The sequence below is a fragment of the Apus apus genome, chromosome 4 (genome assembly GCF_020740795.1).
Source record: "Apus apus isolate bApuApu2 chromosome 4, bApuApu2.pri.cur, whole genome shotgun sequence".
NCBI lineage: Eukaryota > Metazoa > Chordata > Aves > Apodiformes > Apodidae > Apus > Apus apus.
Genome location: NC_067285.1, coordinates 77,319,328 through 77,334,652, shown reverse-complemented (window position 1 = coordinate 77,334,652; position 15,325 = coordinate 77,319,328). Strand labels below are relative to the sequence as shown.

Below are 15,325 nucleotides of genomic sequence, written 5' to 3'. Positions count from 1 at the left end.
TGAAAAAAGTAAGACAATGTACTTGGAAACAATGAACTGATCTGACATGAGTTCTCAGGTACTTAAAAGTTCTTCTCCAAGTGTACACGGCAGAATATAAAGGGCTTAAACCTGTGGCAAGAGCTTCTGATTAGATATCATAAGAACAGTACTGAACACTAGCTATAGATACATTTCTCCCCAGCCACTTCTTTTCATGCTTCCAGCACACACTGCACTGGCAGCTTAGTTTCTTCAGAGGGGAAGCCAGAAAAATCTCTTCTCCTCAGGACTAACAGGGTCTTATGGCAAGATAGCTGGACAGTCAGAATGATTCTATGTAGACAAAAAATCAGAAGGCATATATTGGTAGGTGAAGATGCTGCTATGCCAAGCTTAGCTGATGGCTGTTTCTGAAAAAATGAACTATGGGCATTGGAGGGAAAAGGAAGAAAAGCACTGTGATGCTGTGGATTATCTGGCTGACCCTGTAGAATTAGGGAATGACACACACACCTCTCAATCCCATATACTTGGCAGATGCTAAAGACTATTAGTAAACTCGAGCCAACAAGCACATACGGAACTCACATCAATGTACAGATTTGGAAGTGGTTCAGCATAGAGGGGTCTGTAAATTAGCTGTTTTAGTCTTTGTTCTCTCTTCTGTTGGAAGCAGCTGTAACACTAGACTGAAGCTTTAGGTAGCAATTGGTCATTCTTTAAAAAAAACACACCCTAACAAACAAACAGAAATGGAAGTGGATGCAGGGGTCACTCCCAGCTTTATGATGGTAAACACCATAAAATGTAAGAGAAGGGTGTTGAGTTTCTCTTTCTCAGTACCAAAAGGTATCACCAAATTCTGCAAGAAAGTTCTAGACAAAAAGGCTTGAAGATATACAATTAAAAATAGAAACAATTATTTTAGAAAGGTGATCAATTTTTCTTAATGGAAAATTGTTCAGACATAATTTGATAATTTTAACAGCCAAGTCATCTGTATCAACAGCATGTTGATAGCATTACAGAACGTACTCATACACACTGAACAACATAGCTCTGTCTTCTTCTTGGCCACCATCCCAGTCTTTCTTATGTAAAGAAATATTACACTCATGTCCAGAAACTACTTAGTTTTCTAAATACTGGTAGTTTTGGTAAGCCACTCTTTTCATCTGCCCCAGCATATGGGCACATAGACTGTCAAGCTACAAAGTTAATACCTGTGTAAAGTAGCAGGCTAACAGCTCTAGAAATATTGCATTCAAGATGTTTACATTATCATGCTAACCATGAAGCTCCAAGTGTGAAAGAAAGTTGGAAATGTGAATTTCAACAGAAGCAGAAAAACACTGCTAGTTTGGCATTGCTACAAGAACAAAATCAGTACCTTTTTGTCCTGGGAGGCATGAGCCGCTAGCAACATTCATGTGAAAAGTTGTCTATCAAACTTGAAGGTACCCAATTCACCCAGTATTCACCAGGTAAGTATTCACCTAGTAGCACTCAACTAGTTCATTAAGTGGCTGTTGTGAGGTTATAAAAATTATACCAGCAAGTAACTTTTTATCCTTAATTCTTTTTTATTTTGTTTTAAATTCAGAGAGGTTACACTGTCTGTAGTTACCTCTTCTGAACTGGCGTGCAGAGAAAATTTACTGGTTGTACAGAACCTCTACTCTGAAATCCCATGAAAGGCAGGAGAAAATGATTCAATATGCACATCTTCACTCGTAAATGGTGTGTTAGTTAGTGCCAGGATTTTTCACTGAAACAAATTCTGATATTTTCATGGTGCCATGGATGGATGGCAGTTCGTAAAAGTTATTGTTAACTCCACTATTGTTATCTCCACTAGCAGTTTTCTACAGGCCATAGCTTAGCAAAACACTAAATCAAGACTTCAAATTACACAAACTCACACTGGTTGGAGACTGCTTCTCTGCAGAATAATGCCTTTGCATCAAACATTCCTGTAGCACAGTTCAAAACAATAGATTATACTCAGGCTTTAAAAAAAATAGATTATTATTTCTGGTTGTGAGAGGTTTTATGAATATGTTTATAGGCAGAAATCAGCCATAAAAGACATACACTAAAAAGCACTGGGAGCTATAGAATAGAAATCGTTGTCCAAAGCACTTTCTAAACTTCAGAAAATTACCATAAAATTGTGAAAGTACTCTTCAGATATGAAATGTAGTCTTAGCAAAGACTTTCTTTGCACCAACATGTTGTAAAAAGTATATATAAATACTGAAAGTAAGGGGCTGCAGAAAATTAGAGCATTTCTGAGAGTACATCAGATTTATGTAAAGAAGAACACTGACAACAGCTTGCATAGTAATAGTATGATTTAGGTAATGCAATTCAACAGAAAATGCTGTATAATCTTCCAATCTAACACACAACTGGCTACATTAAGGTCATACATTACATCCATGTTTAAGAGACTGTGATGCAAAGGAAGAGAAAAATTTACTGCTTAACTAATTTCATCCCTTGAGCACATCCAAAATTTTACCAAAAAGTACATCCAGAAACCTTAAGTGGTCCCTATTACTGTGAGACCACAATGCTATAACCTTTGCAAGATCCATACCCAAAATAGCCTTGCAGTGGTGGGGTGATACTGTTCCCATTTTATACATAGGCAGCTGAGTACAGGAACTAAAATGCCTTGTCAGAGGTTAGAGAGCTGCTGCTTCTTCCTTGGTTAGCCCAGCATTTGCCAAACTATTGTTCTGGTCCTTTGCCAGAATTACATGATTCTTCAGCTTTGTTTCCCTTCAGAGAGGTCTGGGGGGACAGCTCTGTACCAGAAGGCAGACAAAGAACTCTTGGAGAGTAAGATGCAGTCATATACCAAAAAACTACCAACTTTCCCAGATAGGTGCTAGAAGTCTTGGCAGCCAGTAAGTAGCATAACACTTCTCTCATTAGAGAGGATTTCTATCTTGAGTTGCAATTCATTATTGATGCTGTTAGGTCTCACCTGCACCTTTCCCTCCCTCCTGTATCACAAAGTTACACCACCACAGAACTGCTCTGAGGACCCGTGCAGCCCTTTCCTACTCTAATTTATCTGTGTTGCATTAAACCTCTTGATTAATTTGAGGTTTTTCCAAATAGTTTTTTGACTTTAATTGTTGTTGCTTTCTTGTCTGTTTAGAAATAAATTTCTGCTGGCATGAATGGACACCAATGCCTGTTTTAAGATTGGGCATGTGATAACATGAATTGATGTAATGTACATGCTGCCAGAAAACAAAGAGCAGTCATCCTGAGTAGGCTTGAGCATTTCAAACCTCTGCTTTAAAGTTTCCCAGAGCTTTTAGCTCCAACAGGCTATTTAATCATATGAACTGACATGCTGTATATCAGAGTCCATTATAGTAACAAGGCTACCCTATTAGTTTAAGCGGCGATCACTAGGGCTGGGCAAACTCCTCCAGAGAATAGAGTGCTTGCACCACTGAGAAAAACAGCCACACAACAGCAGGCTCCTGTCCCAAACCCTTATGTCACAGAATCACAGAATTGTCATGGCTGGAAAGGACCTCTGAGATCACAGAGTCCAACCATCAACACAAAAAAAACCCACCCACCCACCAATAAACACAAACAACCACACACACTCCACCAAAAAACACCCACAAAACCCCCATAGCCCTACAATCTCAGCCACTAGAGCATGCCCTGAAGTACCACTTCGACATGTTTCTTGAATACCTCCAAGGATGGCAACTCAACCACCTCCCTGGGCAGGCTGTTCTAGTGCCTGACCACTCTTTCAGTAAATAAATTCTTCCTCATATCCAATCTGAACCTCCCCTGCTGCAACTTCAGGCCATTTACTCTAGTCCTGTCATTATTTACTCAGGAGAAGAAGCAAACAACATCCACCTCCCTACAACCTTCTTTCAGGTAGTTGTAGAGGGTGATAATGTCTCCTCTCAGCCTCCTCTTCTCCAAACTAAACATCCCCAGTTGCCTCAGCTGCTCCTCATATCTTGTTCTCTACACCCTTCACCAGCTTGGTAGCTCTCCTTTGGACATGTTCCAGCACCCCAATGTCCTTCTTACTGTGAGGGGCCCAGAACTGAACACAGTACTTGAGGTACAGCCTCACCATTGCCAAGTACAGGGGCATGATCACTTCCCTACTCCTGCTGGCCACACTATTCCTGACACAGGCCAGGATGTTGTTGGCCTTCTTGGCTGCCTGGACACACTGCTGGCTCATGTCTTCGCCCACTGATGAAGCCTGTCCAGGTACCTATGCAGAGCCCCTGGCCTCGAGCAGATCAACACTCCCACCCCATTTGGTGTCATCTGCAAACTTACTGAGGGTGCACTCAATCCCCTCATCCAAATCACTGATAAAGATATTGAACAAGACTGACTGGCCCCAAAACTGAGCCCTGTGGGACACCACTGGTGACTGGCCACCAACTAGATTTGACCTCGTTTACCACAACTCCCTGGGCCCAGCCATCCAGCCAGTTTTTTACCCAGTGAAGAGTACACTTGTCTACGCCATGGTTCACCAGTTTCTCTGGGAGAACATTGTAGGAGGGAGACTGTGTCAAAGGCCTTACCAAAGTCCAGGTAGATAACGTCCACAGCCTTCCCCTCACCCATAGACAGGTCACATGGTCATAGGAAGAGATTAGGTTGGTCAAGCAAGACCTCCCTTTCATAAACCCATCCTGGCTGACCCTGATCCCCTGGCTGCCCTTCACTTGCTGTGTGAGCTCACTCAAGATGAGCCCCTCCATGATCTTTCCCAGTAGTGAGGTCATCCTGACAGGCCTATAGTTCCCCAGATCCTCCTTGCAGCCCTTCTTGTAGATGGGCATCACATTAGCTAGCCTCCAGTCATCTGGGACCTCCCCTATTGACCAGGACTGCTGATAAATGATGGAGAGAGGCTTAGCGAGCTCCCTCGCCAGCTCCTTCACCACTTTTGGGTGGATCCCATCAGGCCTCATAGACTCGTGTGTAGGTGCAGAAGCAGATCATTATCTACTTCCTCCTGGATTATGGGGGGGGGTTGCTCTGCTCTCTATCCCTATCTTCTAGATCAGGAGGCTGAACACCCTGGGGGAAGCTGGTCTGACTATTAAAGATGGAGGCAAAGAAGGCATTAAGTATCTCAGCCATTTCGTCATCCTTGGTTGCAACGTTCCCCCCAACATCCACTAAGAGATGGAAATTCTTCCTGGCTCTTTTATTTACTGTTGATGTATTTGTTAAAGCTTTTTTTGTTGTCCCTTATGTCATTGGTCAAGTTGAGCTCCAGCTGGGCTTTTGCCTTCCTAATTTTCTCTCTGTATGACCCAACGAGATCTCTGTATTCCTCTTGAATTACCTGTCCCTTTTTCCAAAGGTGGGAAAGCCTCCCTTTTTCCTAAGTCTCAGCAAAAGCTCCGTGTTCAACCTGGCTGGCTGTCTTCCCTGCCCTTTGATCTTGCAACACATGAGGAAAGCCTGTTCCTGGGCCTTTCAGATTTCCTTCTTGAAGGAAGTATTTCCACAAGGGCATGCTCCCAAACCTCTTCCAATGTCAGAGAAACAAACCAGTAAGAGATAATAAGCCAAGGTGATCCTTGCCACAAAGAAGCTAATAATCTCTGGTCTTCCCTGCTTATAGACAAGAAGAAAATTTCCCAAGACATCTCAAATTCTGCTGAATGACCACTGACCCTGGGATCAAGACCGTGAGCATTATCATGAGATGATGATGATTTCACTTCTCACAACACAATGGAACACCATTTTGCTCTGTGTTGTTTACACAGTCCTGAATGTAGCAGAGGAAAATAGCATGAAGCCCTCTTCAGAATATAATCGGGTAGACGTACATGAATTGCAAGAGGAAAGTCACTACAGCCAACTGTGACGAGCTGCAAGTGTGACCAGTCAGCTGAATGCAGTATAAAACTTCTGTTGTTTCCATGGCACATGAAAAAGGGAAATCAACAAGTTCACAGATTTAGCCTCTGGGTGGGGAAACAAAATTATTAAGAGTGAAGTCCAATTTCTACGTCTCTTAGGATTCAGTGTGTCCTGAAAAATAGCATCAAAGATCTTTCAGAAAAAGAGCTAATCTTAAAAGCTACAGGAGATCCACTAATAGAGCAGTTGTTAAATTTTCCTAAACACTACAGAGCACAGAGCAATATCCAATAATTCACATAGAAGCTTTGATTGAAAATACATTTTATATGACTGCAGCATGGTTCAGTGAAACCTATGGAAAACTTGGCCTGGCCAGTGACAAACTACATGTGAACCAAAATGATACACTTCGTAGATAAATGCAGCCTGATACAAATGCAGTTATAAATTTGTTATCTGACTCCCAGGTTGGTGCTACTACCTCATCTATATATATGCGAGTATGACATGGAACAGGTGGGAGGCTGCAGCACTATACAGTCCTAAATACGTAAACTTCAAGCCAAATATCGGTATAAAGCTACTTGTGAACAACTATAGAGGGCTTGGGAACAGGTGTCGGTGTACATCAGGAAAAGATGAGATCTGGAATGAAGCACCAAGTTCTGTCACAGCAAAGGGTGGAGATGCTGCCTGAGTGGCACCGCAGGTATATGAACCACAGACCAGCCCATGCTCACACCACAAATGAGTGAGAATGTTTAGATTATTCACAAGAGGGATTCTGAACTGAAAGACTGTGTCCAGATAGATAGCCTCCAACAGGAGAGCACCTGTCAAACAGCAAACATAGTGGAGTAAGTTAAAAAAAAAAAAGAAAAAAGCGTGTGTGTGGGAATGAATTACAGAAACACTAGCTCTGGAGCTCAGTAAGTTCCATGTTACTATCACACCAAAAGCCTACCTGACAACACTTCACTTTGTTGTGTCAACCGCAGACACTCTGCTCACATCTGTGGCAGGAGTATTGTGATAATGCATAGATGGAAAGCAACATACCATTCAGATAATACAATGACTGCTCCTGGGTCTTCTGTAGTTTGATCTGGTTTTATGTACATTATTTCTTAGGCTGATGTGACCTTTTCTGCTTAACACACATACTGAGCTGGCATTTTAAGTGAGGGAAAAAACTCATCAGTGTAATTTTTGGATCACATACTTTGGTATTTTGGATCACGTATTTAGTAGTATTTTACTAAAAATGCTGGCAGTTTTCCAGTTCATTAAGGATCAGCCCAGATCAGATGTTGCTGTCAAGAAATAAAGCTATTGGGATACCAATAGTAAAATATTTAACCTAAATAATAATAATAAAAATCCCTACTGCTTACAAATTGTAATATAATAATTATGGTGCTGGCTGAAGCAATTTCTAGTTTTAGTGTATATGCATCTAAAGATAAATTATTCTGTCTCTTTAATTCTATAAAAGCTGTCTTGGTCAATTAAGTTACAGATATCTAAAATGTTTTGTAATGTTTACTATCATTGTTTTAAGCAAGGCATTAAAAACTTCAGGTGCCAAGGCCCTAGGAAAAAAGCAGTACTGACTTCGAACTAGAAAAGAATCCCTTCCATAAGCAAAATTAACACAGATTATTTAAAACACTTCTATACCCTGGCATTGTAGACGTTTTACCTATACACAAACTTTGAAAGCTGAACAAAATTATAAGAAGTGCTAAGTGACTTTCAGTAATTGGTGAGAAATTACAAATGCTCAGAGGACCAGAAAGACTTGTGGAAGAGGAATGGAGGCTCTAGCAACTTCAGAGGGTTACGTGATTGCACTAGCTGCATCTGTGTTGTGCAGTAGTCACACTGGCAGCTGATGGAAAGTACTTCACCAGCACTTACACAAATGAAAGATGAAGACTGATGTGCCTAGATGGAGATAATTAAAAAGGAACAAGCAGAATGATGAAAATAAGCCCACTAAATCCTGCAATTACCTACTTCTCCCTACAAAGAGCTGGTATTCCCTGGATATAGGGTCAATTTCTACATGAATCAGATCTGTTACTTCAAAATAGTGCAAAGTCTGGGCCAGAGACACAGGTTTACTGTTGCTACTGTTTCCACATATTTTTTTGGGAGGGGGAAATGCTGCGTTTTTTTAACTTAGACAAAACCTGCAGCACAGAGTTTCTGCCAGAGCTACTGACAGAATCCAAGCCAGCCCTGCTTCTAGCCCTGATGGGACATGTGGTTTGTGAGATAACCTGGAGATTTTGCCACACTGAACCACGTCTGTCTGTCCTCGCTCTGCTGTTGCGGATCCTTACATAACAATAATTAAAAGAAAAAAAGGATCTACCTTTGTGAAAAGTAGATGATTTTTACAAATGAGCTGATCTAAACAATACTAAGAATGGAGGTGGGCTTATAAAATTTTACCTACAAATGAACTTGACTGTTCAGGTTTGATAGCCCTCTGTTCAAGTTCCAGGAATACCTATGCGGTAGCAATATCAACAGTCAAAATAAGCATCTGCTGGAAGAATGTGGACTCAGCTTTTGATTTATGTATTGCATCCATCTCCAGCAAAGAAAGCATTAAACTGAAGTTTGTTCAGGAAGTGCTCTAAGGAATAAACAGAGTAACTGCAGACACATTCACTCCTTGTCCAATGCCAATACCTTCTCTTAACTACAATTATGTGCCTGTTGGTTTTACATATAACCACTGGGCCAGAAAAGATGGGGAAGGTCTGTGTTTCCAGACACTGCTTGAGAATTCCGCAACTTGTTGTCCTGGCCTTTTTGCTAGTTTTGAGATTTTATAAACCTATATAAAAGCTGTTTACTTCTACTGCCTTTCATTAGTACTAAGTGGCCTACGTGGTCATTTCAGGGCTTGGATTCTTCTGCTACAGTTACCTTCTTTGCTTGTTCTACTTCATATTCCCACTCTCCCCTTTATCACTACTTACTCAAAGGGGTCGCTGGGATCAGCTCTCTGGAGCTCTGGAGGAATCGGTATTCTTTTGTAGTACATTTCCCAGTCAAAAGCTCCTCGCATGGCATCCCCCGCCTGTGCCTCGTAGCCAAAGTGATTGTGGTCAATGACATCGATCATAGGACACACGATGGTTTTGTGGTTTAGTGCAATCTGGTCTGAAAAATGAAAGTAGAAAATAGGAAGCGGCATATCTAGTCAAGCCATCTATCATATCATGGCAAAGTGAATCCCACAGGTTTTCTGATGTTTGAAGATTGCTTGCTTTGTTCCCTGTGGCCCCCAAATAATTTCCTTTTTCAAATCTGTACCAAACCTTTATCTAAAGTGTACTTAATGCAGTTGGGCAATGATTAGAAGTATTTACAGTTCTTTAAAGGGAGGCATATCCCTGTGAGACCCACAGGAGTCCAGTCATCTGTATCTCTGTCACTTTTCTACTCTGAGCTGTCCCCAATCTGTCAGCTACAGAATAAGCCAGCAAGCAAAATGTAAAAGTACTTCTTCAGCTGTGGGGAGTTTGCATGGCGAGCTCCTGCGAGAGAGATTTGTGCTCCTAAACATGAATCTCAGCTCTTGCAACCTTTCAGCCACTGCTCCAGTGGCTCTAGTGTGCATCAGCTTTGAGATCAAATGCTTCAATTAAAGGCAAACTCTAGTAAAAGAACAAAACAGGGCTTGTGTTCTTTTTTTGTACTGATCTTTGAGATATAAAGAAGGCCACACAGTATTATTCAAACCTGTTTTCTAAATAAATTAGTTTCTTTTTGCTTTTTTAAAAAAAAAATAGAACTGTGAGGCTCAACAAAATTCCCATCTCTAGTAAAAGGGCAGGGTAGGCCCGAGTCTGCTTTGGCGCAGATTACTGCTTTGCTCCTATTACTTAATCCCAGAGAGCTCCTCAGAAAAGAAAGAAAAGAAGATATTCCAACTGTGAGAACTAGGCAGAAGAACAATGGTTTGAAATGAGGAAGTACAGGAAAATTTGTAGCTGTGTTGGCACAAAAGGACCAAAACTATCTACAGACCCTTGAAAAAACAAAATCTTCAAGAATTCTAAGCATAATAAAACTTTTACTTCAAATGGTAGACTAGATTATTTACAAAACGTAATTGTAGGGCCTATGTAGATAACTTGCTTTTTGCTTTTGAGGATTAGGTTTCATTGTGTGTCATAATACCCTAAAAAAATCAGAGGGTTGAGTGTGGAATGAACACTTTGATAGGAAGACAGGTAATAAAATAAAAATAAAATAAAATAAACTGGTGCAATGATTAATAATACAGATCCTGCTCCTTGCTTCTGAAGGACTGAAATTAAGAAAAAAATATTATTTTAGCAAAATATCTGTGGTTTTCATATTTATTCTCAGTTGTTTAGTTGTTTAGAGACTGTCCAAATGGGGGAACAATGATGACTGCTAGTGAGAAATTACTGTGTCTGGAAGTTTAGCAGGCTTTTACATCCTTATCCTTTAATAGTGAAATAAATTTAAAGCACAGGCTCTTGCAAAATTCTAGGAAACTCATCTCAGACATAATAGCTGCATTACTCTTGCTATTGCCAAATATAATTACATTCACTGGTATATTGTGTAGTATTATCCGTAATCATTATGTAAAGTCATTTTTACATAATCTCTTCCCTGTGATGGCTCTGCTAACAGTTGAAGGACTTATAATAATCTATCTCTGATCCCCCACCCTTCTAAATTGATTGGAGGAGAGAAACTAAATGGGATTGATTTGGCTGGTGCAGGTCAAAGGTAAACTCATAATACATTAGCATCCTTTTCCTGATCTTTAAAAGCTTCTGCCTTTAAATAGACTGAAGAATTGGAAATGTCTGACCCACATGCAGAGATAGCCAGGGGAAAAAAAGAGAAATGCTCAATCTCAGATTTAATTTTACAACTCTGCAATAATTTTGCAAGTAAGAAGATGCTTATGTGTCTGTTCTTGTGCATATCTACAGAACCTACTTCTCAGTCCCAAAAATGTTTTAGAGATTATTAGAAACAACAGGAAGGTAATGAATTCTGAAGAAACCAGTGTGTTTGTGATTATGCACACCAAAAAGCACAGCAATCAAACTCACAGCCTCAGTATTTCTTTCAGTATGCCTAAAATAATGAATTTTGCATGCATACTTCTTAGGCATGACTGCAGCCCAATACAAAATTAAGAAAGAGAAAAAAGGGCTGTAGGGCTATCTTACATTTCACCATAGTGCTAGTATTATAGCTTTACAGATGTGAACATGCTGCTGCTTTGCCAGCCACTGTTCTTTATCACACCTGCTCCTAATGCAAGAGCCTGAAAGTCACAGTTGAAATGATTTACAGTTTCATTTCCATTGCCTTTACTGATCATTCTCTCACAAAGTCCTACTGGTCTGAAAATTTGCATCTATTACTGCAATGCATATATGCTGCAGATAAAGGGAAGAACAGATAGACAAGCATCATTCTACATGTAAAAATTTTGCAGATTTGAGAGAAAGCTTGGGATCACTCAGAACTTCTTCCTTAGCAATTTTAAGCAGTATTTACACAAGTTTGAAGTCAGCACTTTTAGTATCAAGCAGAGTGTGTATTTGTGGCCAGAAACAGAAGTTTTCAATATTGGATAAGCCACTCTAAAAAGGTAGGTTTGATCTTTATAAGATAGATGCACCCCAGTAATTTCAAGTGCTTGTTTCAAATTGGCCTGGTTAAAGTAACAATGCCACATTGAAAAGACTCTTATTATCCTACTAAGATTACAGATGGTGACAACATTTGAGTGGCTCAGCAAATTATCTCTTGTTATCTGAGTTGTTTTTAGTACTTGTATTGTCAGACTTCTCCACTGGCAAGTAATGTATTATATACATGCTGTGAAGAGAGACAGATACAGCTAGCAGGTGTCTTGATAACTTGCTAAGCATGACCTAATCATGATATCGATTTAAGTCTTGGTCAGGAACAAAATCTGTTTTGAAAACCTAGTTCTGGTAGCCTATGACACTAATAATCTATTGTCCATCTTTCCTCTTCCTACTTCCACAGCAACAGCAGCAGAAGGAAAGATGTGGCTGCAACTTTCAAGCTGGTTAGCTGCTCAGTTCCTTACCTTAAACCTGCAATAACTACATCTTCCCACTAGACTCTCTATGAAAGCAGCTGGAGTCCAAGTTGCAACTTCCCTTCTGCTGACTTTATACTACTGAAGAGTGACAACAAACAGCTGTTTGCCAATATTTTTACATGACTACAGCTGCCTGCTCAGTGAACTTCTAGCAAAAGACTGAAATCTGAGTGGTTTATCTCAGTTTGAAAACCCATTTAGGCTAAAGAAATAAACTAAATAAAGCTTAAAGAAAATAAAAAAAGCCATTTTGCACCTGTTTATAAGAAAAAAAAAAAAAAAGACAAACAGAAGAGACTGTAACTGAAAACAACTATGGCTCAGCTCCACAAAGCTACTTAGGTACCTAACAAGTACTGAAATAATGTAGTCTTTCTTTGATCTAAAAAGTGAGTTTCGAAAATACAAGTTAGATGCCTAAATAACTTTGAGAACCATCTCTTAAGTGATTGCTCTTGCTTCCCCTGCTTCCCCCTCCCCGCTCAATTTGCAAGGTCTCCTTTTGAAAAAACAACTTGATTTGGAACAATAGAAACCACTGCCCCTCTCAGCAAAGACTGGCAGTCTTCACTCCAGAGCAGGGCTGAACTGGCCTCTTTCTCAGGACTTTTCATTACACATGGCATATACAATCAGAGCTAAGGTAGGGCAGCTTCAAAGCAATAAATACCCAATATATCCTCTGTTTTGGTTTCCTTGAATGTCATTCAGTCAAATGCAGTGTTGAGTGAAGCAAAAGATACATCTTTAGATATTTTGAAAACATATATTAACTTTACTATTATTAGTAGCTAAGTGTCCTCTGATTTCAGTATAGCAAATACTTGCCACCTAATGGTCGTGAGACAGTTCTCCCATCCCTTTTGGGAAAGAGGTCTCAGAACATCCTTAAATATACTGCTGTGTATTCATTCTCCATTTGTCCTTCTTCATGTAATGCTCTACTTTTTCTTTCATAATAAAGTCTATTGATCCTGAGCTCCAGTGCTCCCAAAGATTAATTTCTAGATCCTCTGGCTGGTTAGCTAAGGGTTTTTCTACTACATGTGGAACAAGAAAGATCTCACTCCACTCAAGAACTAAGAAGAGCTAGGACTTGGTCCCTGATGAATCTTCTCTCATCTATCCAGTTTTCTGGGTTGAGGCTGAGGGTTGTCATCATCAGCTCAGTTCCCACTGCAACCTAACTGCACTTATGAATCCTTTGTGACCATTCCATTTATTTCTTAGCTTTTATAGGGTGAAACGCAGCTAGATGTACCTTCATTTCAGACAAGAAAGCAAGAGAAGGAACTGGTTTTGCAACTTGCAATATTCCCATGTCTGAGTTAGCAAAATAGAAGAGTTACATCTCATCTACAGTAACTTAGCAAAAGATTTCACTGGACAAGAGTGAAAATCTTCTTGAGATTTTTCATTAGTGGCAATGTATGAGGGATGGTGGGGCAAAATCAGAAAGCAGACAAAAGGTGGCTGTAGAATAAGCCAGAGTGTTTATGGCTACTTGACAGGGCTACTTGTGGAAGGCTTGCTGAAACTTGTATTTCCCTCTGCTCTTTTATGCTGTTTGGGCTTTACATGAAGACACAGAGGTCATTTTAAAAAATGCTAATGTTGTGATAAAGGGCAAAATTGTAACACAAGGAAAGACTGTGTGTGTAGTTTGATATGGAAGCTAGAAAGGATGTAAATTTGGAATTCTGCACATTATCGTATTACTGATCTGAAGAAAAAGTATTTACTAGTATTTTTTTTGGTCTCGACTGATAGTTCATTAGCAAAACAGCATCTCTGCTTGCTGCAAATGCTTTATCAGTTTATTGTGTGGCCTAACTAGTCCTAGCAACAAAATTCAGGAAACAATCACCATTAATTGGTGAAACCCTATCCTATCACATACTTATGACATACGCTTTTAACTAATAAAAATTAATAGTTAACTCAGTTCTTTGGTTTTGCTAGCAAAAAAACATTCACTTTGCAAACCACATAAACTTAGCATGTAGTCAGGTAGGAAAGTTAAATCCTAGACTACAACAATTGATTTTTTCCATTCCTTTGACTAATGGAGCTTTGCCAGCTGCAGCTGGAATCCAGCAAAGCAGTCAATAGCAAATCATTCTTTCTGAGCTTCCAAATGTGAGTGCGGTTGTTACTGGTCTTGGATACATTCACAGCAAAAGCTATCTTAATGGAATGTGGAGGACTAGGAAGGAGTACTAGGAACTAGGAGAACTAGGAAGCATAACAAGTTTTCAGGTATATAGTAAGGACATAGCATAATACTAGATTCAGTAATTTAGTAGTAGTAATAATAAAATAAATTGTAACTATCATATGCCAAAGTGATACTCCACCTGTTCTTGTCACAAAAACCACAAAATAGAGCTGCTTGAATTGCTCTGAGACCTCTCTCATACTGGCTCTTCAGACACTGCAGGAGAGCCCCGAACACTTCCATACAGTCTCTGTCCTGCTCATGGTGGGACATTGCTTCGATTGCTTAAGCTATGCTGTATGTTCTGATTTTAATGGCTGATGAAGGTTTATACACTTACTAAGCAAGGGAGGCAGCCAATTCACGTTGACTTCACAATGGGAATCCAGAAATGTCAAGACTTCTCCTCTAGCCAGCGAGGCGCCTAGCAGTCTGGTTCGAATGAGCCCCTCTCGTTTCTTGGTACGTACAATCCTCACTTTGGCAAAACGGACCATGTATTCCTCCAGCTTCTCTTTTAAATGTTCTAGAAAGAAGGGCAAAAAAAGTGTCAGTGGTGCTAGGCCTGGTGGAGCCAACAGAAGGACAGGTTGGCATACAACCTGCAAGCAGCTTATCTACATCCATCTCTTGTCACTGTAAGTCCCCCAAAATCTGCTGCAAATCGTCCCTGAGACTGTTTGGAAAGCGCAAATGTTCTCTGTTTTATCACACAGAGGAAAACACTGACACTATGGACCTTTTATTGCAGTTGCTACTGGCAACCTGCCATCCACAATATAATCACGGCCAAAACTACTGCAAGATATTCATCCATCCTCTGGTTCCTGCAGCCCAAGGCCAGATAAACATTCTGGCATGTTGTGTTATAAACAGAGTTCTTTCCAAGTGAGCTTCCTATATCAAGTAACGATGAAGAAATATGCACGGAAATCAGTTTTTAAAAGGTAAGTGTTAAACTAGCATGATGAGATTGGTTTTGTAATGGGAAGGGAAACAGACATAAAGGAAGATCTTAATAGTTGAATAACAGTGTTAAGCAAATGGACAGCTAACTTCTGGATAAGACT

General features: G+C 40.0%; 1 protein-coding gene across 1 annotated transcript in view; it reads right to left on the bottom strand.

Annotated features, from left to right (window-relative positions):
- Positions 1-15,325, bottom strand: part of GALNTL6 (polypeptide N-acetylgalactosaminyltransferase like 6) — a 461,920-nt gene that overhangs the window by 78,652 nt on the left and 367,943 nt on the right. The window contains exons 5-6 of the mRNA XM_051619401.1: positions 14,596-14,781; positions 8,883-9,066 (exon numbers count right to left, since the gene is read on the bottom strand). Of these exons, the coding sequence (XP_051475361.1) occupies positions 8,883-9,066; positions 14,596-14,781 (370 nt within the window). The remainder of the gene's footprint in view (positions 1-8,882; positions 9,067-14,595; positions 14,782-15,325) is intronic.